This window comes from Muntiacus reevesi, chromosome 3, assembly GCF_963930625.1.
Source record: "Muntiacus reevesi chromosome 3, mMunRee1.1, whole genome shotgun sequence".
Classification (NCBI taxonomy): Eukaryota; Metazoa; Chordata; class Mammalia; order Artiodactyla; family Cervidae; genus Muntiacus; species Muntiacus reevesi.
The window spans coordinates 478339-501475 of record NC_089251.1 but is presented as its reverse complement, the minus strand read 5'-3'; the positions used below and the strand labels follow the sequence as shown (position 1 = coordinate 501475).

The 23137-nt window shown below is 65.2% G+C and overlaps 1 protein-coding gene across 5 annotated transcripts; it reads left to right on the top strand.

Annotated features, from left to right (window-relative positions):
• The first annotated feature begins 579 nt into the window (after nucleotides 1–579).
• GRIN1 (glutamate ionotropic receptor NMDA type subunit 1) lies at nucleotides 580–23049 on the top strand. 5 transcript variants are annotated; one of them, XM_065927076.1, is made up of 21 exons: nucleotides 580–837; nucleotides 3043–3177; nucleotides 5597–5773; nucleotides 7643–7705; nucleotides 8422–8522; nucleotides 11235–11356; nucleotides 11434–11608; nucleotides 13404–13548; nucleotides 13645–13728; nucleotides 15802–15943; nucleotides 16048–16175; nucleotides 16360–16524; nucleotides 16600–16718; nucleotides 16831–16943; nucleotides 17016–17164; nucleotides 17270–17427; nucleotides 18118–18279; nucleotides 18361–18470; nucleotides 18575–18720; nucleotides 19909–20019; nucleotides 22381–23049. In XM_065927076.1, exons 1-21 carry the CDS (start codon nucleotides 580–582, stop codon nucleotides 22447–22449), a joined length of 2832 nt encoding a protein of 943 aa, XP_065783148.1. In that variant the 3' UTR covers nucleotides 22450–23049. The 5 variants fall into 5 exon arrangements, with proteins under 5 accessions (XP_065783148.1, XP_065783150.1, XP_065783147.1 ...); XM_065927078.1 differs by lacking the exon at nucleotides 19909–20019; XM_065927075.1 differs by lacking the exons at nucleotides 7643–7705; nucleotides 22381–23049 and adding an exon at nucleotides 22017–22133.
• Nucleotides 23050–23137: the final 88 nt, after the last annotated feature.

Genomic DNA, 23137 nt, shown 5'->3' with positions numbered 1-23137 from the left:
TGCTCGACTCGCTACAGGTGCGAGATAGCCCAGGTCTCAGTCTCGGCGACCCTCCGCACGCGCTCACACACGCGTGCGCGCACAGGCGTCCCCCTCTGGCGCGCGCTCTGAAAAACGCTCGCACGAACGCAGGCGCACAATCTGGCGCGGGAGGCGCCCCCGCTCCGGCTCCGCGTTGGGAAGCGGGGGCGGCAGGAGGGGCAGGCGACGCTGGCCCCGCTCGCCGTTCCGCAGTCGCCGCAGCCGCCGCAGCGTTGGGACCGGGACCAGCGAAGTCCGCGGAGGAGCTGCCGCCGCTGTGTCCTCGCGGCGCGGGGCACCCGGAGCGGCAGCTAGACCCGCTTCAGCACCGCGGACAGCGCCCGCCGCCCGGGCCGCGCGCCGGGGGCCGCCCGGCTGGCCGAAGCCTCGCGGCACGCGTCCCCCTCGCGGATGTCGCAGGACTAAGGCTCCCGGGGAAGACGCGGCGCCCTCCGTCTGCGGGATCGGGCGCGCGCAGGACGGCCGGGGCTTCCCGCTGGGGATGCACCGAGGGCCCCGTGTTTGCGCTGCCCAGAATCAGGGCGCTGCCCGGAGCCCATGAGCACCATGCGCCTGCTGACTCTAGCCCTGCTTTTCTCCTGCTCCTTCGCCCGCGCCGCCTGCGACCCCAAGATCGTCAACATCGGCGCGGTGCTCAGCACGCGGAAGCACGAGCAGATGTTCCGCGAAGCTGTGAATCAGGCCAACAAGCGGCATGGCTCCTGGAAGATCCAGCTCAACGCCACCTCCGTCACCCACAAGCCCAACGCCATCCAGATGGCCCTGTCGGTGTGCGAAGACCTCATCTCCAGCCAGGTGCCCGTCCCCGCCCCCACCCGGGCTCACGCTGTGCCGGCCCCTCCCCCTCCCCAACCCTCCCCCATCCTCCCTGCTTCACCCTCCATCCCTGCCGCTGTCCCCCTTTCATTCCATCCTTCCGTCACCGTCTCATTCCCCTTGAGAAAGGACCCAGAGGGCTGGTCTCACCAGCAGTTGAACACCGGGGGCCGTCAGCTCTGCATCTTAGCCCCAGACCAATTGCCTACCACCGGGGCTTGTCCTCACCAGGGGTCCAGCTGGTGTGTGAGGACATGTGGCCGTTTGTTTGGTCACTGTGTGTCAGGGTGGTGGCGGGCATCCCGGGCCACCCGCGAGGTGCCGGCCCAGCCGCTCGAAGCACGCAGGGCTTTAAACCGGATGGGGCCCGGGGCCATCTTTATTCCCTCTCGGAGACCTCCATCCCTTCACCCTCCCCTGCCCCCATCCACAGGACTGCCTGACAGGGGAAATGAGCCACGTGCTGAAGCAGGGTGCTCTCGAGGGTGGGGATGGGGACGATGTGCGTGGGAGGCACCAGGGCTCAGCGGCTGGCAGCCCGCACTGCAGGGGGGAGGACACACTCGGGGTTTTGCCTGCGGAGCTGTCCGCCCCCGGGCTCCACGCCTGCTGCATCCCAATGAGGCAGCCTGATCACTGCAATGCAGCCCTTTATGTAAGAGGCGGACCGACCTCGGTCCAAGTGAGGCTCACACACACTGACAGGCGTGCCACATCCACGGACACTCATGCTCACATGTGCACACATATCCATCCATGTTTGTGCAGTGTTGCGTAGACTTAAACTAGCACTCCCTCATGCATGTTGGCATTGCGCAATCCACTGCACACTCATTAACAGAGACGCCCACCCCCGTGCATCTCCATGGGCACATGCATTCCTGTGCCGCATATGCGAACATGTGCTCACACACGCTCAAGCATGCACCCACATGTACACACACAAGTAGACATGCTGGGGCACGCTGTACACACACACACCCAGCACACACTCGTGAGCACCGGCATGGTCACACATATGCACATACATGCTCAAGCAAAGACGGACCAGCCACCTCTGGGTGCAGATGGGGCCAGGGAGGGAGAAGGGGTAGGGCCTTTATGGGGATCCCTCCTCCAACTTACAGTTTTGCTGCCTGTGGGCACCGTTCTCCCAGGGAATAGCCAGTGCCGGGAGCCATGGTGACAGCAGGAGCTGTCACTCACTGCCACACACTGTGGGCCAGGCATGGGCGTGGCTGCCATCACCCCCACCACGTGGGGTCAGCACACTCCCCACCCATTTGCAGAAGCAGGGGGGCCCTGTGGCTCAGACAGGGGAAGGCACAAATGGGACAGACAGGGCCTTCTAATCTGAGGGCAGCTCAGAACTACCAGGCCATCTGCCCCACCTCCCTGCCTCGGGGCTGAGCCACTGGTCCAGGTGGGAAGTCCAGGCCTCCTTGAGGATACGGTTGGTGCCCAAGTCAGCACTGCATCTTGCTCAAACCAAGCGGGGCTCAGTCTACCACTGGAAGACACCAGCAAGAGGTCCATGCGTCTGGGTGGCTTCTTGTCCAGCTTCTCCCACTAATTCCTAATTCTCAGTCTGCAATGCTCCATGCGGGCCTTCTGGAGACACCCTCCATCTCTGGGGCATTAGCCTCTGTCTGTCTCTGACCCAGGATGGGGGTCAGTGAGGGCTATGGGTGTGGGTCTCCCCAGCCCACGGCACGGCAGCATGTACAGCCCCAGACAGGACAAAGACTGGCGGTTCAGGGCAGCCCCCCAGTGTGAGGGGCAAGAGGGGAGGCCCCAGACAGCAGGAGCATGGGGAAGGGTCTGTCATCTCCCTGTGTGTCTTCTTAGCCCTTGGACTCTTGTTTTTAAATTATTTTTTGGTTTGGCTGTGCTGGGTCTTACTTGTGACACTGGAAATCTTTAGTTGTGACATGTGGGATCTGGTTCCCTGACCAGGGATTGAACCCAGGCTCCCTGCACTGGACGCGTGAAGCCCCAGCCACTGCACCACCAGGGAAGTCCAAGTCCCTGGAGCCTTCCTCTCTCTCTGCCTCCAGGCGAGGCGCAAGCGCCCCCAGACAGCCCCTGCCTGCTGCGTCCCGCCCCTGCTGCCGCTGGCCGGCTGGCTCTGGGGCAGGGCCTCCCGCCCCCCGCCCGAGCTGACTGTGTCCCCTGTCCCCGCAGGTCTACGCCATCCTGGTTAGCCACCCGCCTACCCCCAACGACCACTTCACACCCACCCCCGTCTCCTACACAGCCGGCTTCTACCGCATCCCCGTCCTGGGGCTGACCACGCGCATGTCCATCTACTCAGACAAGGTAAGCCTGGCTGCTGTGCCCCCGCGGGCAGACCCAGGGCCACCTGCAGCTGCCCGGGGAGGGGGCGCGGGGCGCAGGCAGAGGGGCTCAGACCACGGGCTCTGGGCTCCAGATGATATATTCAGGCACACTCACAACTCACACGGGAGTACAGTCTCACAGAGACACACGAGCTCACCCTCACACCTGCACACCGCTACACACGCATCGCGCTCACACTCACACAAACTCAGATGCGAACGTATCTGTGCACTCACGCCTACACACACACAGTCACACACAGCCACAGGACATCCACATGCTCTTACACATACTGACGCTCACACGTATACTCACACCATCCCCCACACTCACGCCCATCACACACTGTGCCAGGCCCACACTCACGCACACTCTGACACATGCCCGTCCGCACACACTCAGGCATACAGCCCACTGACAGGTGCCAAAAGCAAGCCCCGGGAAGCAGCAGAGGCCCTCATGGGTCAGAAGAGGGACAGCGGAGCAGGGGCCCTTGGAAAAGCGGGCGCTCCAGGAGGAGGAGACGCCTAGAGGGGCGGCGACACCGGGGACCAGTGAGGGTGTAGTTTCCAGCCCCGCCACTAGAGCGCGCAGCTGGGAGAGGATTGCACTTGGTGCCGGGTGAACCCAGGAGGCAGCTCATGGTGGGGGCGGTCTCCGGGTGCGGCCCTCAGGGCGGCCTCTTGGCTCTTGGGCCGGGGGTCTGGCTGGAGCCATCTAATCGTAGAGCAGCAGCTGGGAGAGTCGAGAGGTCCCCGAATCAGGCTTGCAGGAAACTCACCCCCAGAGCAGCGGGCGACGTGCCCTGGCTCGCAGAGCTCTCCAGCGTCTCCCCAACTCTGGGAGGACCAGTCAGCTGGGAGCAAACGCCACCACGAGGCTGGGGGGGTGGTCAGCCCGCTGCGCGTTGCCCTCCAGGCCTGGGGCCACCTGCGTGCTCAGCCGCTCAGTCGTGTCCGGCTCTGCCACCCCGTGGACTGCAGTCTGCCCGGCCCCCCTGTGCACGGGGCCCTCCAGGCGAGAACGCTGGGGCGGCCACCTGCAGACAGACTGGGCTCTGGCTTGGTGTCTGAGCCGAGGGGCGGAGGGCTGGGCTCTTGGTCTTGCAGCTCTCTCCATCTTCTCCAAATTCAGCTTGTCTGGAGCCCCGAGCTCTAGATAACACCGCCTGAGTCACAGAGGTCATCTCAGCCAGGCCCGGGGTGTCCAGGGAGGCCAGGGACAACCGCAAAGAGAGAGCAGAGTGAGGGGTCCCCCGGGATGACCCCGCAGGAGGAGGCCAGTGGAGGCTGGGGCAGCTCTTCTTCCCGAGGCTCTGGGAATCTGTCACAGCAGAGACTCCCACGCTGCTCAGAGGCACTTACACCTCAACCGTGAGTGGTGGGCTCCCTCCCGCACCTTCCAGCCTCTGCCTTCCTCACCTCTCTGGGCACCAGGCTCGAAAAGTGCCTCCAAGGAGGACAGCAGCTGGGAGCACGGAGAGGCTGGGGCGGGGCGCTCTCTCCCAGGCAGGATGCGGGCTGTCACGGGCCCCCACCCCAGCTCCAGACTGTGGCCCCGCACGAGGGCACACCTAGCGGCCGGATCTTAGAGCTCCACCTTGACCCTACTCCTAGAATAAACCCCTGACCATCTGTGCCCAGTAAGCGGACCAGACCTACCTGGGTCAGAGTCAGCCCAACACCCCAGCCACAACGCCCTGGCAGCCGTGCCACCTGCCGGAGGACAGACAGAGGCAAAGGGGCATTCTTGAGCCCAGATTCCAAGGCACGAAAAGGGAGCACCCTGGTTCGGGGTGGTCCCCAGGAGCCTTGCTCCCTGGATAGACACGGAGGCCCCGCGGAGGAGGGCGGAGCCTGCTCAGCCCCTCACCCACAGGCGATGCCCTCAGAGAAGCAGGCAGGGCCAGGGTGAGGGTTAGAGCAAAAACCGGATGAGGCCAAGAGACAGGAATGTAGCCCCAAGAGAGAGGTTTCCTCAGAAAGACTGGTTATTTAAATTCGAGAAGGACCCGTGGGGGTCTCTGAGATGCTGTACTTCAGCAAGAACTTTCCGAGTCCGAGTAGCTGAGCTGGGGTGCCTGCGAGGAGGTGGGGAAGTCGCCCCAGTAAACATTCCGCAGCCCGCCCCCCACCCCCGTCTCAGTCAAGGGGCTGGTGGGCAAGCCCAGCCTGTTTCCCAGATGAGATGATGTGGTGTGGGGAGAAGTCACAGTGGGCCGGGAGGAGTCGGGGAAGCCGAGGGTCCGGGGTCTGTGCGCCGAGAGCGGGAGCCGCGCGCTGGGGGGTCTCCGGCGCGCGCCCCGCCGCCGAGGTCTCCGGCCGCGCCCCGCCGAGGTCTCCAGCGCGCGCCCCGCCGAGGTCTCCGGCCGCGCCCTCAGCCTTGCTGTACCCCGCAGAGCATCCACCTGAGCTTCCTGCGCACCGTGCCGCCCTACTCCCACCAGTCCAGCGTCTGGTTCGAGATGATGCGCGTCTACAGCTGGAACCACGTCATCCTCCTGGTCAGCGACGACCACGAGGGCCGGGCGGCCCAGAAGCGCCTGGAGACGCTGCTGGAGGAGCGCGAGTCCAAGGTGAGGCCCGGGCGGGGCGCCGCGCGCAGGAGCCGGCGAGCCGCCGCTGTGTCTGTGGCCCGTGTGAACACCCTTCTCTTTCCATCGTGCATGCTCAGCACCACTCCGTCTGGCGAGCGCCCGCCCCAGCCTGTCCTCGGCTCATCTCACTCGCTTTTGCCATTAGTCGAAATCTCCTTCGTGTCAGTCCCTGCGGGGCGAGGGCAGGACCACCTGGAGCTCCGCAAACACCCCGCCCCGCCCCCGCCCCTCCCCCAGCCCGCTCGGCCCCAGGCTCGACCCTCACTCCGGGCGCCGCCGCGGCCCCTGCACAAAAGATCAGTCCCCTCTGCTGTGACCCCTCCCGTGTCCTCTTGCTGGCCTCACTGCGCAGCCGCCCTCGCCTGGCCACTGCCGGTCAACCTCACAGAAGCCCCATCCTTCTGGGGCTGGGACCTCTGCCAGCCCCACTCCCAGTCTTGGCCCTGCCCCTCTTCGGCCCCTTCTCTCCTCCCCGCCCAGGCTCTGGACCCCTCCTGGGGACCAATTAGGTGCCTGGTTCTAACTGACCATTCTTGTCCAGCTGACCCCCATCCCTGGGGTGGTGGCAAGACCAGAGTGGTTCTGGGGGTCCAGGTGACCCCCAGCCCCTCCTCACCCACCCCCACTACCAGAGGAAACCCAGGGTCCCGCTTCCGCCCAGCCCAGAGCCCTGGGCGCTCTGCGCCCGGGCTGTGTCCCTCCCCGGGTTGGGTGGTGGCCAAGTCGGGCAGGGAGGCCCAGGCTGGGGAGGCCCCGAGAGGCCAGACCCAGGGGTGGCGGGAGAACGCGCTGGGTGCAGAGGCGGAGTTGGCTTCAATAAGCTGAGTGCCAACCCAGGCCCCCCAAGGTGCCATAGGCCCTGAAGGGAAGAGCGGGCACCGGCTGGGGGGGAGCAGAGGGCAGACCCAGAGGGCCCTGGGGGTCCTGCTTTAGGGGATGGCCTGAACCCAGGAGGGAGGGATGGCTCCCAGGACCGCAGGGCCCCCCTCCTGAGACAGCACCAGGCGGGCATGTCCCCTCCCGGGGTGGCCGCACGCGTGCGCACTCACACACGCTCCCTCTCACAGGCACCTGTGGTTGCTCCCAAGAACATCCACTCCCTCCGTCTCAGACGCAGGCCCCAGGCTCCCTCCACCCCCACCCCCCGTGGTCCAGCAGGCTCACAGGTGGCGCGTGCCCGTGAGTGGATTCACCCCGAATTCGCACTCAGGTGCCTGCACGCACACACGTGCTCAGACGCGCTGACCCTCATCCCCCACCGCCACATGCTCGCGTAGGCTGACACTCGCACACGGACACCCACAGACACGCCTGTGCTCACGAACTCCCGTCAAAACCACTCAATGCACACGGGGGTGGCAGGGGCATCCGTCACACGCGTCAGCGAGGGCAGGACACTGGACCTCCCAGAGGGGCAGAAGGGGGTGCTGGAGGGAAGGGAGAGGGGACAGGGTTGGGGGAGGGGACGCCACCCCATTCAGGGCTCACGTGGCTGGGGGGGGTGCGGCGGGCACCCCACGGCAGGTGCATGGCAGGGTTGGGGGCAGGTGGGATCCCCAGGGGGTGTGTTTCACTTGGAGGCAGACAGGGCCTCCCTCTCTCCTGAGTGTGACCGTTTCCATGAGCGCAACTCCAGGCAGGCAGGGAGCCTCAGTGGCCCCCGCGCCCCACACCCCTGCCCCGGCCCGGACCCGGCCCCGCCCCGGCCTAGGTGTTTGCGAGCTCCAGGTACGTGCCCGTCTGCAGACGTGCCGAGGAGGTGGTGTGATTGCTTTAGCGCCGTCATTTTCAACCGTTTATAATCTTCTTCTGTGTCTGCATATTTTCTCTGTGCACATTATTCATCAGAGTAAAAAAAGGAACTATGAAAACCTCGACCAACTGTCCTATGACCACAAGCGCGGACCCAAGGTATATATGCATGGACGTGCACGCCACCCACGACTAGGGAGCCCCGGCCGGGCGCCTCGGCCACCAGGGCTGCCGTGGGCCCAGCCGCGCCACGCCGCGGCCGAGCAGAGAGGAAGGAGAGCCAGGTCCAGAGCAGGCAGCCTAGGCAGGAGAGGCCGGTGCCGGCCGCCGGGCCCCCGCCCGCAGGTGGCCCGCAGGAGGAGCGGCTCTCTGGGGAGTGCATGTGAATCTCCGGGCCCCCGGGTTTCCTCGCGGAACCCAGGAGGGAGCCCGCCCGCCCGCCTGCAGTCCAGTCTGGGCCGCTCCCGCAGAGCCGGTGGACCAGGCCCCGGAGGATCTCCCGAGGTTTTGGAAAAGGCGGCCCGTCTCCGCCTTTTTGGATTGCATTCCAAAACTCTTTTCTGTTTCCTGTCCGCTGCACGCCTCTTTCTGAGTCTCGGTCCACTTCAACTTGCATGCTCAGTGCAAAAGTGAGGCCAGGAGTGAGAGGAGGAGAGAGCGGAGCGCAGAGAGCGAGCAGGAGAGCGAGCAGGAGGAGGACGCAGGAAGGCCGGCGCAGCAGGGCAGGCAGCTGGCAGCGCAGGCGGCAGGCAGGCCGCGGCGGCCCTAGGGCGCGGCCTCGGGGTTCCTCGCGGCTGCAGCTCGACTCTCGCCCCTGAGGCGCTGTGTGCCCCCCCCCCCCCGGCCTCCTGCTAACACTCCCGCTCGCACTGCAGGCGGAGAAGGTGCTGCAGTTCGACCCGGGGACCAAGAACGTGACGGCGCTGCTGCTGGAAGCACGGGAGCTGGAGGCCCGGGTCATCATCCTCTCCGCCAGGTGAGGCCGGGCTGGGCCCTCCACCACCTCGGGGCCAGACCCAGGGTGTGCCCTGCTGAGGTTGGGCTTTGCCTCCCAAATGCCCCCCGCCCCCCGCGCACACACAGGGCCTTGGAGACGGCAGAGGGATAAGCCCTGCCCTTAAGAAGGCAGAGGTGGCCCGGGCGGTAGTGACTGACCGGGGTTCTGGGAGCTGGTCAGGGAGAGGGCCCCGAGAGGGGGCGAGGGGCCTGCAGAGAAGGCCCACAGCAGGAAGAGGGCCGGGGCCCTGTTGTGGGAAGGCTGGAGCGGCAGACTAGGCAGCACGAGAAGGGAACTGGTTAGGGACCCAACCCCCTGGTTGCTGCTGGAGGGGCCTGGCCCCACCGCGACCTTGAAGCTGAGCCCCAGTAAAAGACTCCCTTTATGCAAATGGCTCTGTCCTCCTGCGAAGGGAAAGGCCAGGCCTCCAGAAATAGGAAATGGAAGCACCCTGCCCCATGGGACATGGGGGTCCTGGTGAGACCCATCCCACTGTCTGCCTGTCCCAGAAACTTTGCAGGCTCCAGCAGGAGTGAGACCCAGGAGTGCCCCGCCTCCAGTCTCCCCGGGATAGAGCCTACTCCTCGGGCTGGAAGGCAGTTAGCAGGCACACACAGCACACGCACTCACACGCATCCCCTGAACACACATCATCCACATGCTGTCTACACATGTACTGTACACATACATGTGCACGAGACCTGCTTCTCCACCCTCGTGTACACATGTGTGTGCCATATACACAGTACATTCATATACATACACAGGCACACCACCACACACACACACTCACAAACACATGCTCACCTAGATACCTGAGCAGACACACCACACTGGCACACACATGCTCACAAGCATAGACATGTATGCTACATACTACACAGTGCACAGGCCCCACACATGTACATTCACTGTTCACAGAGGCACAGCATTCATCAACCACATGCCCACCTCTTGAATCCACTCACGGCCTCTGAATTTCAAGTGAGAAGGAACCCCTGCCCTCACACACAGGACCTCGGAGCAGAGGCCAGAGTCCCCCCGCAGGAGGAGGCCAGCCGGCCCAGCACAGTCTGCTCCTGGAGCCCAGGGGTGCCAGCAGTCCCCTGGGCAGGGCAGACGCAGCCCTAGGTTCACCCTGTCCCTGACCCGACACCCCCTGGCTCCTCCTCACGAAGCCTGTTAAGAGCATTTTGCAGAGACACTTCATTAAGCCAGTCTTAGCTTTTGATCAGTTTTCTATTGAGCATGTCAGAATTTATAATTTGTTTCCAAACTTTGTTTTAAAGTAATCCTCCTGAAATTGTCTTTCTGGGATCAGTTATTTGATGTCGATCAGACTTTTTCCGCAACTGCTTTACTGAAGGTATCGATTTACACAGACACAAGCATAGGAGTGTGCTCACCACCAAGTCCAACCTCACAGACCTGGATGGTGTCAAGCAGATAGGCCTCTCCACCAGGCTTTGGGGGTGCCGCGTCCCGACATGCACGCACTGGTGCTGCCGGCCATCTTGGCTGGATGCAGCCTGAAGCACCTCTATTTTGGGTTGTGTTCTTGTTTAAAGCAAACACTGAAGGTTTGCATTTTTCCCTGAGAAAATTGGGGGACGACCCCTTAGGGTCCCTAGGGCTGCCTGGGTTTCCCACATCAGCCGTTGTAAAAATAACCCCGCCCTCGGACCATCTCCCGAACTGCATTGTCCCCCGCTGCCTATGCATTAGAGAAACAAAGCGTCCGTAGTGTCCGGGGTCAAGTTCCACCCTGCAGGGAAGAGGAGGTGGGAGTGCCATCAGGCCCAGGGTGCTTGTTCTGACCAGGGGGGGCCCAGCCCTAGGGGGGCGGGGTCCACAGAGGCTCAACTGTGACTTAGTCCACCAAGAGCTCAGGACAGCGTGTGCCTGCAAAGTGAGGCCTGTGCTCTGTCCTGCCAGGGGCTCTGCCCAGGGTGGCAGGGAGAGCACCCAGGGCTGGGCACCCAGAGATGCTTGTTCAGACTCCAAAAGGAAGAGCAGGTGCCCTCATCCCCCCAGTGGCTTCTGCTGTGAGGCTCAGGGCAGCACCCTGGCACTTGGTCCCAGCAGCATCCAGAAAGGCCCCAGCCTCTCAGTTCACAAGTACAGGTGTGGAACCAGAGGGGTGTGGTTTGCCCAGGAAGCTTAGGAGCACAGGCTCAGGGGTGGATTATCAGGCACGTACCCGACCCTCCGCTTCCCACCGTGTGCCCTGGCTCCTCAGGCCCTGTCCTGATCAGGGATCATGTTCTGCCTACCTCTCAGGGAGGTTGTGAGAATTAAATACAAAGGTGCATGGAAAGCATTCAGAGTAGTGTCTGGGACGGATGAGCAAGTTATCCATCAATAATGATCCATCACCATCCGTGTCACCCTAACCCTGTCCACAAGGGCGGGGGGCCAGCAAGAGACCTCTGGCAAGCTCTGGGGGTCTGGGCCCCACCCATCACTTCGTGGCTGGTCTCCTGGCCCAGGTGCAGTGCCGGCTGGGGTAGGGGTCGGAGTAGGGGCTGCCCCCCATCTCTGCAGTGCCTCCAGAACTCCCTGCAGACCAGGGGCAGGGGAAGAGGCAGGGGAAGGCCACGCTGTGGAGGTGGACCTGGGAGTCGAGCAGCCACCGCCGGCCGCGGGTGGGGAGAACTGGAGTCCTGGCCGTCACCCCGCTCTGCCCCACAGCGAGGACGACGCTGCCACCGTGTACCGCGCAGCCGCGATGCTGAACATGACGGGCTCGGGGTACGTGTGGCTGGTAGGGGAGCGCGAGATCTCGGGGAACGCCCTGCGCTACGCCCCGGACGGTGAGTACTGGGCTCCCGGGTCCCGGGTCCCGGTGGGCAGGGGTCCCCCGCGGGCTCTAAGCCAGCCCTCGCCCCAGGCATCATCGGGCTGCAGCTCATCAACGGCAAGAACGAGTCGGCGCACATCAGCGACGCCGTGGGCGTGGTGGCCCAGGCGGTGCACGAGCTGCTCGAGAAGGAGAACATCACCGACCCGCCGCGGGGCTGCGTGGGCAACACCAACATCTGGAAGACCGGGCCGCTCTTCAAGAGGTGGGCGGGGCCGCTCTTCCCAAGTGGGCGGGGCCGCTCTTCCAGGGTGGGCGGGGCCATTCTTCCAAGGTGCGCGAGCTGATCTAATGCGGACAGGGTCTCTGAAGTGGAGTCGCTTCTCGGCTTTTTGGCTAAGATCAAATGTAGTATCTCTCTGAGGTGGACGTGACCGCTCCGTCTGAGGGGATGGGGCCCCCCTCCCAAGGTGGGCGGGGTCGCTCTTCAAGAGGCGGGCGGGGCCGCCCCTCAGGGTGGGCGGGGCCGTCCTTTGGGGTGGGAGTGACCGCTCCGTCTAAGGGGGTGGGACCACCCTTCCAAGGTGGGCGGGGCTGCTCTTCATGCGGCAGGCGTGGCCACTCTTCCAGGGTGGGCAGGGCCGTTCTCTGAGGTGGGCGGGACCGCTCCGTCTGAGGGGGTGGGGCCGCCCTTCCAAGGTGGGCGGGGCCGCTCTTCATGCGGCAGGCGTGGCCACTCTTCCAGGGTGGGCAGGGCCGTTCTCTGAGGTGGGCGGGGCCACTTTTCCAGGGTGGGCGGGGCCGCTCCGTCTGAGGGGGAGGGGCCGCCCTTCTAGGCGGGGCGGGCCACCGTTCCGGAACCCGGAAGAGTCGCTCCAGCCCAGCGTGCTGCGCCTACAGACACAGCCTCCTTCCCCTCTCCTCTCTGTCCCCACCTCGTCTCCATCCTCACCTCCATCCCCGCTGTGATAACCATCTGGTCCATTTCCGACGCTGACACCATTGCCTCGAATGTCACAGAAGCATGGCTGCCTCCATTGCCCCTGTCCCCACCTATAAACACTGCAGCCAACCCTGAGAGCCCACCCCAGTCCCCAGGATGACCAACAGCCCTGGGATGGGCGGAGGATCCTGCCTCAGGCGGGCACTGGGAGCTTCCTCAGGCCCAGGAGGTCAGACAAAGATTTTGAGGATGGCACCCATGCCTGCTTCCCTGGTGACTCAGATGGTAAAGAATCCGCCTGCAATGCGGAAGACCTGGGTTCGATCCCTGGGTTGGGAAGATTCCCTGCAGGAGGGCATGGAGCCCACTCCATTCAAGTATTCTTGCCTGGAGAATCCCCATGGACAGAGGAGTCTGGAGGGCTACAGCCCGTGGGGTCATAAAGAGTCAGACAGGACTGAGTGAATAAGAACATCCAAGCCTGCCAAGAGCCAGGGTTGGCCAGAGACACAGTGGGTGGCTGCAGCAAGGCAGGAGTTAACACAGAACCCTGGACACCAGCCACTAGCATGGGGAGGCCCAGTCCGTCACCCACCCCCACCCCCAATTAGCAGGTGCAGAGTCCCGGTCTGTGGTACCCACAGCAGGAGCACACACAGCTGCAGACACGCAGCGTATGTGCACACAGGCGCATGCGTGTATATGCAGATTCAGAGAGGCTCATGGAACATCACACCTGTGTCACAAGTACATGCACAGGGCTGCACCCCATACAAAGATGTGTGTGCACACATATATGGCCCAGTGGACACACACCACACACACACACACCTGTGAACAGGCAGGAAGACGAGACCTCAACCCAGCCTCCTCCACTTGCTGGTGAATGGGACACTGTGTCCTCCCTGGTCTTCTGCCACCTCATCAGTAAAGCTGTGAGAATCAAATGTCCCAGCCCACAGGAAGCCCTCAAAACAGGGTCTAGAGCCGAGGGGCTGCTTGGCTGACGTGGCTGTGCTGTCCATCTGGCACTGGCAGACGGGCTCGCCATCCAGGCAGCTCACAGTGGGAGCGGGAACTGCATCCCTGATCGTTCCAACCACACTGCCCTGTCCAGGGTGCTGATGTCTTCCAAGTACGCAGACGGGGTGACTGGCCGTGTGGAATTCAATGAGGACGGGGACCGGAAGTTTGCCAACTACAGCATCATGAACCTGCAGAACCGCAAGCTAGTACAAGTGGGCATCTACAACGGCACTCACGTAGGTGGGGGTCATGAGGGGGTGGGGGCTGGGGCCTTAGGGTCCTGGGGCCGAGACCCCTGCGTGGCCACCTCCATCTCATACTCCCACCCCCAGGTCATTCCCAACGACAGGAAGATCATCTGGCCAGGCGGAGAGACCGAGAAGCCGCGTGGCTATCAGATGTCCACCAGGCTGAAGGTGGGGGCCCCGCCTCCCTGCCCCAGGCTCCGAACGCTGTAGCCTCCATCCTGTGCCACAGGTGCAGAAGGGACAGTGAGGGCCCTGAAAGTGACTAAAGGTCCTGGGACCTGCCCAGCATCCACGGCCACTGCACACACCTGGCGCGGCGGAGGGGAGGAGGGGAAGCCCTGCTCCCCGGCCCCTGCTGACCCCATTCCGCTTAAGCCTGGGGCGGCCATGTGGACCTGGGCTCCCCTGGGGACAAGGGACAGACGCGTGGTCTTTCTGTGGACTTCAGTACTCTGAGTCCCAAGCCCCGGTCCTGGAAATGACACCCCCACACACGCTGGCACTCCTCCAGGTGGTCCCAGCCCATTGCTCACCCTTGGCCTTCCCTTCCTGCTGGGACTGGCTCAGACTGTCCTGCTGGGACTGGCTCAGACTGTCCTTCTGAGCCTGGTCTCCCTGTGCTGGCCAGCCCCTCTGTGACTCACTGGGCCTCTGGGAGCCCCTCCCCCGGGACCTCATCTCTCACAGCTTCTCTTCCTCGTCCCGACTCTTCTGTGCTCCTTCAGGCTCACCCCAGGTGCCTCCCAAGAGTCCATCCCACAATGACACACACCAGCATCAGGCTGGTACTTGAGCTCACCAAAGGCAAGGAACCTCACACCATGCTTCTTGTGGTGTCCCCAGCTCCTCTCTTGACCTCCTCTGCTTTCTGAGCTACCCAACCCCCATGGCCTCTCACCTGAACCTCTTTGTCTGCACCTGCCCACAGGTCATCAACTCTCTCTATTGGCAGAAGGGAGTTTCCCCAAGCCAACGCTCAGGACAGATGCCTTGTGTTGAAAAGTCTGAGTGTAAAACAAACAAAGCAGATGGCCAAGATGGTCCCCTATAGGCTTCGAGAGCTGGAAGGCCTTTGAGAACTTTTTTTGTGTGTCACTTATTTTTTGACACTAAATTGTTTATTTCAGATTAATTTTCATTGGAGGATAGTTGATTGACAACATGTTTGTTTCTTCTGTACAGCAAAGTGGTTCAATTATACACACACATATATCCACTCTTTTTAGGTTCTATGCCCACATGGGTCACTGAGTGCAGTCCCCTGTGCCATGCAGTCGATCTTAGTTATCTATTTGACATGTCGTAGTGTACGTATATGTCAATTCCAATCTCTCGGTTTACCCCTCCTCCGTCTCACTGATTTTTCAAAAAGCATGAGCATATTACTTGTATAATAGAAACTGTGATGAAAGCTTTAAAGGCAAATCCTCTGCCCTTGGGCGGGCTGGTCACCCTGTGGGAGAAGGGGCCTCTCTCACCAACCCATTCACCTGGTAGACTCAACCCCAGCACTATGTCCCCCGGGACCGCTCATCCCGGGCAGGGATTGGTTCAGCTCCGCTGCCCGTGTCTATCGTGCCTACGCCCAGCCTTCAGGGCTCTGAAGGACAGCGAGGAGAGAGTGCCCCGCGTGAGCCCCAAGGACCCCCGGGATTGAAGAGGCCACGGCAGAGAGCGCAGCCTCAGCGGGGGAGAGGCAGGGAGGAAGGGCAGACGACCAGACAAGGACCCCCTGCGGATGGAGGCTGAGGCCAGGAGAAGCTGGAAGAGCCGACAAGGGCAGCCCCTGTGTGTCCCTAGTCCTGGACAGGCTCTGAGTGGACATGCCCCTGTCTTCACGGCAGGGGTGGGGGCAGGGGGTAGGCTCTGGGCTGGGACAGGAGGTCCTCAGCCTCAAGAAGTCAGAGAAGGGGCTCAGGGCAGACTAGACCTTCTGGCAGGCTCCACTGACTGAGGGACTGCTCCGCAGACCGGGACCTGAAGGAAAAGTGGCTGAGAGAGGGCACGGTGTTCCAGGAGGCCAGGCGCCCTCTACGCACTGGGCAAAGCCTTGGGGTCTGGCGCCCCTGCTGGGGGCAGCAGGCTGATCGCTGCCTGAGGGAGGCCATGGCAAGGGGGTGGTGCGGGAAATGTCAGGGATCTGGGGAGGCGGGCTGCAGGGAAGTCTGGGTGCTGAGAAGAGTGCGGCGCCCAGGACAGCCCAGGGCTGGTGGTCCAGGCCGTGTGTCCCCTTGTCCCCAGATTGTGACGATCCACCAGGAGCCCTTCGTGTATGTCAAGCCTACGCTGAGCGACGGCACGTGCAAGGAAGAGTTCACCGTCAATGGGGACCCGGTCAAGAAGGTGATCTGCACGGGGCCCAATGACACGTCGCCGGGCAGCCGTGAGTGCAGGGCGGGAGCCAGGGTCACTGGCTTCGGGCGGGCGGGCGGGCAGGGACCACGCGCCTGCGAGCCCCTCGCTCACCGCGCTGCCCCCCTCGCCCAGCGCGCCACACTGTGCCGCAGTGCTGCTACGGCTTCTGCATCGATCTGCTCATCAAGCTGGCGCGGACCATGAATTTCACTTACGAGGTTCACCTGGTGGCCGACGGCAAGTTCGGCACGCAGGAGAGGGTAGGAGTGGTCCCTGGGAGCCGGCGCAGGACCGGGTCCTGTTCCCCGGAAGGTCTTCGGAGGGCGGGGCGCGAGCCTGGGAGGAGTCTGGAGTGGATGACCCCTGAGATGGGTCGGGCCGGGAGCCTGTCTGGGGAGTGGGGTCCCCGGTGTCCGCGTCCCCACCGGCGGGGTCGCCCCACAGGTGAACAACAGCAATAAGAAGGAGTGGAACGGGATGATGGGCGAGCTGCTCAGCGGGCAGGCGGACATGATCGTGGCCCCACTGACCATCAACAACGAGCGCGCGCAGTACATCGAGTTCTCGAAGCCCTTCAAGTACCAGGGCCTGACCATTCTGGTCAAGAAGGTGCGCGGAGGCCCGGTGGGGCGGGGCGGCTTCCCGGGAAGGGCCCTGCGGCCCTAACGACCTGTGGCCCCGCAGGAGATCCCGCGGAGCACGCTGGACTCCTTCATGCAGCCCTTCCAGAGCACGCTGTGGCTGCTGGTGGGGCTGTCCGTGCACGTGGTGGCTGTGATGCTCTACCTGCTGGACCGCTTCAGGTGAGTGCGGCCCGGGGGCCGGGCTCCTCCCCCCGCGGGCGGGCGGAGCGGGCGAGGGCCGGGGCAGGCTGCCCCTCCCGCCCTCTCCCGCCCGCCCTTTGCGCCCCCGCAGCCCCTTCGGCCGGTTCAAAGTGAACAGCGAGGAGGAGGAGGAGGATGCGCTGACCCTGTCTTCGGCTATGTGGTTCTCATGGGGCGTCCTGCTCAACTCAGGCATCGGGGAAGGTGAGGCGACGCCCGGCCAGGGCCCCGTCCCGCCCCGCCGCCCCCCCCGAGCTGACGGTCCTCTGCCCGCAGGCGCCCCCAGAAGCTTCTCGGCGCGCATCCTGGGCATGGTGTGGGCGGGGTTCGCCATGATCATTGTGGCCTCCTACACCGCCAACCTGGCGGCCTTCCTGGTGCTGGACCGGCCCGAAGAGCGCATCACCGGCATCAACGACCCGCGAGTGAGGCTGGGCCTGGCTGGGGGCTGGGGAGGGAGGCGCTCAGGCCCTCCGCCGATTGGGGTGGGGCCGGGGAGCAGCCACGAGCCTGGCTCTCTGACCCCGCAGCTGAGGAATCCCTCGGACAAGTTCATCTACGCGACGGTGAAGCAGAGTTCGGTGGACATCTACTTCCGGCGGCAGGTGGAGCTGAGCACCATGTACCGGCATATGGAGAAGCACAACTACGAGAGCGCAGCGGAGGCCATCCAGGCCGTGCGCGACAAGTGAGGGGCGGGGCAGGGGCCTTGAGGGGGCGGGGCCATCCCGGCCGTGCGCGACAAGTGAGGGGCGGGGCGGGGCCCTGTGAGGGGGCGGGGCCAGTGAGGGGGGAGGGGCCATCCCGGCCGTGCGCGACAGGTGAGGGGCGGGGCAGGGGCCTTGAGGGGGCGGGGCCATCCCGGCCGTGCGCGACAAGTGAGGGGCGGGGCGGGGCCCTGTGAGGGGGCGGGGCCAGTGAGGGGGGAGGGGCCATCCCGGCCGTGCGCGACAAGTGAGGGGTGGGGCGGGGCCCTGTGAGGGGGCGGGGCCATCCAGGCCGTGAGCGACAAGTGAGGGGCGGGGCGGGGCCCTGTGAAGGGGCGGGGCCATCCAGGCCGTGTGTGACAAGGGAGGAGGCGGGGCCAGTGAGGGCGGGGCGGAGCCATCCGGGTTAGGGTTAGGGTTAGGGTTAGGGTTAGCGGGACGAGTAGGGGCGGGGCCGCCCAGACCTTGGGCGACGATTGAGGGCGGGGAGGGGGCGGCGCGAGTGAAGGGCGGGCTGGACGAGCTGCGGGAGTCCACATCCACAGTGTCCCGACCGTGTGGGAGCCACGGGGAGGGGACAGACGGCGGGTCCCCAGCTGGCAGGAGGAAGGCTCGCGGGGAGCCAGGGCCACCTGGAAGCGTGGCCCCCGTGACCCCGCCCCTGCCCGCAGCAAGCTGCACGCCTTCATCTGGGACTCGGCGGTGCTGGAGTTCGAGGCCTCGCAGAAGTGCGACCTGGTGACCACGGGCGAACTCTTCTTCCGCTCGGGCTTTGGCATCGGCATGCGCAAGGACAGCCCCTGGAAGCAGAACGTCTCCCTGTCCATCCTCAAGTGAGCCGGCCTCACCCGCCCCCTCTCCGCCCCGCCCCGCCCCGCGAGCCCCGCCCGGGCTCACGCGCCCCGCCCACCCAGGTCCCACGAGAACGGCTTCATGGAAGACCTGGACAAGACGTGGGTTCGGTACCAGGAGTGCGATTCGCGTAGCAACGCCCCTGCTACCCTCACCTTCGAGAATATGGCAGGTGGGCCCCCTCCCTCCCGTCAAGGCCCCTGCTGACCCTGGATGGGCGCCCCAGGGGGCCGCAGCCGTAGCAGCCACAGCTGAGGCACTGGGTGTCGCCCCCAGGGGTCTTCATGCTGGTGGCTGGGGGCATCGTGGCCGGGATCTTCCTGATCTTCATCGAGATCGCCTACAAACGGCACAAGGACGCCCGGCGGAAGCAGATGCAGCTGGCGTTCGCGGCGGTGAACGTGTGGAGGAAGAACCTGCAGGTAGGGCAGGCCGCCCTCCGAGGCCTGGCGCCCGCGCCCGGCCCGGCCCGGCCCTCCTCCATCCCCGCAGGCGGAAGCGCTGGCTCTGGCTCCCAGGAGCCCAAGTGCAAGGACTGGAGCTGGGGGCCACAGCCAAGGCCGCAGTGCTGGGGGCCGCTTGTGGGTGGCCACCTCTGTGAAGCCGGGCTCCAAGCGCCCACCTGGCCCCTCTGTCTCCAGAGTCGCCCACCGAGGCCCATTCCATAGGAAGGCAGACTGAGGCAGGGTAAGACAGGGACCCAGCTGGGTGTGGCATGTGAGTCCAAGGCGCAGTCCGCCATCCCTCGCCGCCCCATGCCCCTCCAAGGAACCGGTTCCCGGCCACCGTGCTGTGTCTGTGCTCCATGTAACGGCAGTCTAAGCTGGTCAGCTGGTCCTGCAGGGCACCCCAGGCTGCGCCCGTGGGGCTTTGCCGGCAGCAGGGGACGGGCTGCCCACAGCCCACCTGGGCCGCAAGGCTCGCGCCCCACAGTCCTGCCCCAGGCTGCCCCATCTCTTCTCTTTCTCTGGGTGCCTCCCCAGAGCCTGTGTCCTGGGAGGAAGCCGGTGTTATAGAGAGGGAGGGCCGGGGCAACGGGGTCGCCAGTGTCCCCACACCTCTCATCTGCCCACTCTTGCTCTTGGGAACTGGCCGCTGCTCCCAGTGGTGGGTGCAGGGCCCACCCTGGCCATCAGACCCAAGGCCAGGGTCCCAGGAGCTGCCTCTGTCTCTCTGTCACCCCAATCCATCTTGCCACCTGCCTTTAGCCCCCTCAGCCCCTTCCTAAATCTCGGTGCACTTCTTCTGGGGTCAGAGTGGCTGGTGGGGGCTGTGGGGGCAACTCACCCAGTGTTTAGGGGGCTCCTCCTCCTTGGGGCACCTTGGAGCCAGGGAACCAGGCGGACCTTCCTGGAAAAGAGCCAGCTGAGGACCCCACCCCGTGTCCCCGAACCCAGTCCCAGCACAAGGAAGGTCAGGTCGGAGACCCCGGCAACAGCAGAGGCCGCCTGCGAGTGTGGGGCCGGCGGCTGGTCCGTCCAGCACAGGGAGGCAGGCAGGAACGAGGGCCCGAGCGGCCAGCCAGGCTGGGCAGCAGCCCCCAGGAGCAGGCGAGGGCAGGTGTGGCCGCCACCCTCAGCCGTCTAATCACTTATACATATTCATTTTAGGATAGAAAGAGTGGTAGAGCAGAACCCGACCCTAAAAAGAAAGCCACTTTTAGGGCTATCACCTCCACCCTGGCTTCCAGCTTCAAGAGACGTAGGTCCTCCAAAGACACGGTAAGGGGAAGAGCGCCCCGTCCCACGTGTCCGACTCTCTCCTCGCCCCCGTGTCTGTGTCCCGTGCATCAGGCCCGCCCTCGCCCTGTCCTTGCCATCCCACCACCCGCCTCCGCCCGCCGTGGCCCTTCTGCCCTCACCGCTGCCCGCCCAGCACACTAGGGCCTCTCTCTCTGACTCTGGACCTCTCTGTCGGTCCTCTGTCCCGCGGGCCCGCGCCGGGTCCTCCTCCCCGTGTGTCTCTGCGTTAGTCTGCCCCCCATGCCATGACGCCATGCGCCATCTTGAAGCCGTGTCCTGTCGCCGGTCAGTCTCCCTGCTCGGGGCTGTGCCCGCAGCCCCGGGTGCCCGGGGCCACCCTGTCCCGGGCTCCTCAGCCGTCAGGAGGCCACACTCCTCTGTCACGTCCGTCCCTCCAGCCTCTTCCAGGGAGGGCCCACTGCCCTCGCTCCCTCCCTGCGACGTCCGTGGAGGGGTGCCTGTGATGTCCCATCCGTCCATCTGTCTGGCCGCCAGCCCCGCCACCCAGACGCCTGTCTCTCGTGTCTCACCAGAGCCATGCCTGTTGCATCCCCTTCATGTGGTCTCTGTGTGGGCCGGGGCTGGGGGGCCGGGCCCGGCTCCATCTGGGTGGACGGCTGGGGCCTGGAGTTGGCACAGGACCCTGGCCACAGGGGCCGTCAGATGGGGAACGGGTGGGACCAGAGGCGGCGGCTCCCACCCCAGGCCGAGCAGGGGCCCTGCGGGAGGCGTGCTGGCAGCACCTGGGGGTCTGAGAACAGGGGGGGGGGGGGTGGCCCCGAAAGCTGTGGCTGGCAAGCCTTGGGCACCGAGGCTCAGGGAGGGGAGGCCCCCACGGAGGGGAGGGATGCTTCAGCATCTGACCCCCAGGCCCTTCAGAGCCTGAGCCAAGGATTCCCTGTCCTCCTGCCTGGGCAGCCTGTCGCTGCCCCGGGTGTGTGCGCTTGAACCCCAAGGCTAGGCCCCCAAGACTGGCCTAGCCCTGCTGGGAGCGTCCCCAGGCGAGGAGGGACCGCCCAGGGCCAGCACAGCCCTCAGCCCAGCAGCCTCCCTGCGGTTCAGGGGCGGCTTGTCTTCCCATCCACAAGGAGCCCCCAGTTCACAGGCAGCATCACCCCACAGTCTTACGATCCAGGTGGAAGCAGGATTTGTAGCCCCTGCCCACAGCGCAAGGGAAGAGGTGCAGACACAGGACAGACAGGGAGCGGGAGAGCCACCGAGTCCGGGGTGAGGCCGCCACCGCCCCAAAGGGGCCTGTGAGGCCTGGCCACGCCACTCCTGCGGCTCAGCACAGGCAGAGTGGGGAGACGGGGGCCCGAGGGGCTGAGAGCGCAGGCCTGGAGCCGTGCGGCCCGGGAACTGGGTGGGGCCTGAGTCAGGGGCCCCACCGGGGCTGGGAGGGCCAGCGAGGAGCAGCGGTGGGGCAGCCGGGGAGGAGGCACCCGGCAGACAGAGTTCTGGGGACAGGCAGGCGAAACGAGGGTCAGGAGAGTCACGCAGGCAGTGGGCCACTTTTCCAGCGCAGCAGAATCCCACCCCCAATCCCGGCCCAGAGCCCACTCACAAGCCCCTTAACTGGCCTGGGTGCAGCTCAGAGACCCTCATGGTGCCTTTCCCAGGACACGCTCCCAGCAGACTCCTTGCCCGAGTCTGCCCGGGGACCACCCTCCAGGCCAGCTCTGGTGCCACGGGGCATCTGGGGCTGGCCGGCCCTGCAGGGGTGACTGGGGCCACTGCCAGCTGGGGGCTGGGCGGGGGAGGGCAGCCCAGCCCCCCACCGTTTCAGGCTGGGCACCTGCTCGGAGGGAGGCCTGGGTGGGGGGCTCTGTCGGGAGGGGTGGGGTCAGTCCGGCTGCTGAGATGCGCTGCCCCTGTCCTGCGGCCGGTCTGGGCCAGGGCGGCACTGGGCGCTCAGGGCTGGGGTCCCTGGCGGCCGGCGGGGCCAGCGGGTATTGATTGTTGGTTCTTATTTATAGAGCACCGGGGGTGGACGCGGCGCTTTGCAAAACCAAAAAGACACAGTGCTGCCGCGACGCGCTATTGAGAGGGAGGAGGGCCAGCTGCAGATGTGTGCCCGTCATAGGGAGAGCTGAGACGCCCTGCCCGCCCTCCTCTGCCCCCCTCCCCCGCAGACAGACAGACAGACGGACGGGACAGCGGCCCGGCCCACGCAGAGTCCCGGAGCACGACGGGGTCAGGGGGAGGAGCGCCCCCCCGCCTCCCCCAGGCCGCGCCCGCCTGCCCGCCGGTCGGCCGGCTGGCTGGTCCACCCGTCCCGGCCCCGCGCGTGCCCCTGACGGCCGGGCTAACGGGCGCCTTGTCTGTATTTCTATTTTGCAGCAGTACCATCCCACTGATATCACGGGCCCGCTCAACCTCTCAGATCCCTCGGTCAGCACCGTGGTGTGAGGCGCCCGGAGGCGCCCACCCGCCCCGTTAGCCCGGCCAAGGACACTGAGGGGTCCTGCTGCTCGGGAAGGCCTGAGGGAAGCCCACCTGCCAGAGACTGCCCACCCCGGGCCTCCCGTCCGTCCGTCCGCCCCGCTGCCGGCGGCAGCCCCTGCTGGACTGAGGCTCGGACGAGAGCCGCTGAGGGCGGGCCAGAGCTGAGCTGGCTGGGCAGGGCCACAGGGCGCTCCGGCAGAGGCAGGGCCCTGGGGTCTCTGAGCAGCGGGGGGAGCAGCTGACTCGGCCCGGCAGAGGGGCTTGGCGCAGAGACTGGAGCCCCATCCTTCCCGGCCACTCCCAGAGCCACGGTGGGCCTTGGCCCCGGCTGGCTGGGCCACCCCTCCCGCGCCCCCGCGCCTCACGGCCTCCACCCCACCTCCCCCTTCCTGCCTGTACCCCTTCTCCGCTTCACCCCATCCTCTGAGCTGGCCCTGCCCTTCCTGGACTGCAGACCCTGAACCCCACCCGCTGGCAGCGCCTCCCTGGGGCGCGCTGGGGCCCCCCACTGCCTCCCACCTTCTCCGGACCCTGCGAAGGCTGAGCCTTCTCTTTGCCTACTCCACCCGCCGCCCAGGGCGGGCCTCGCAGACGCTGGCTGGCTCAGAACTGTCCTCAGCCCCGCTCGATGCAGGCCCGGCCCTTCCGCGTC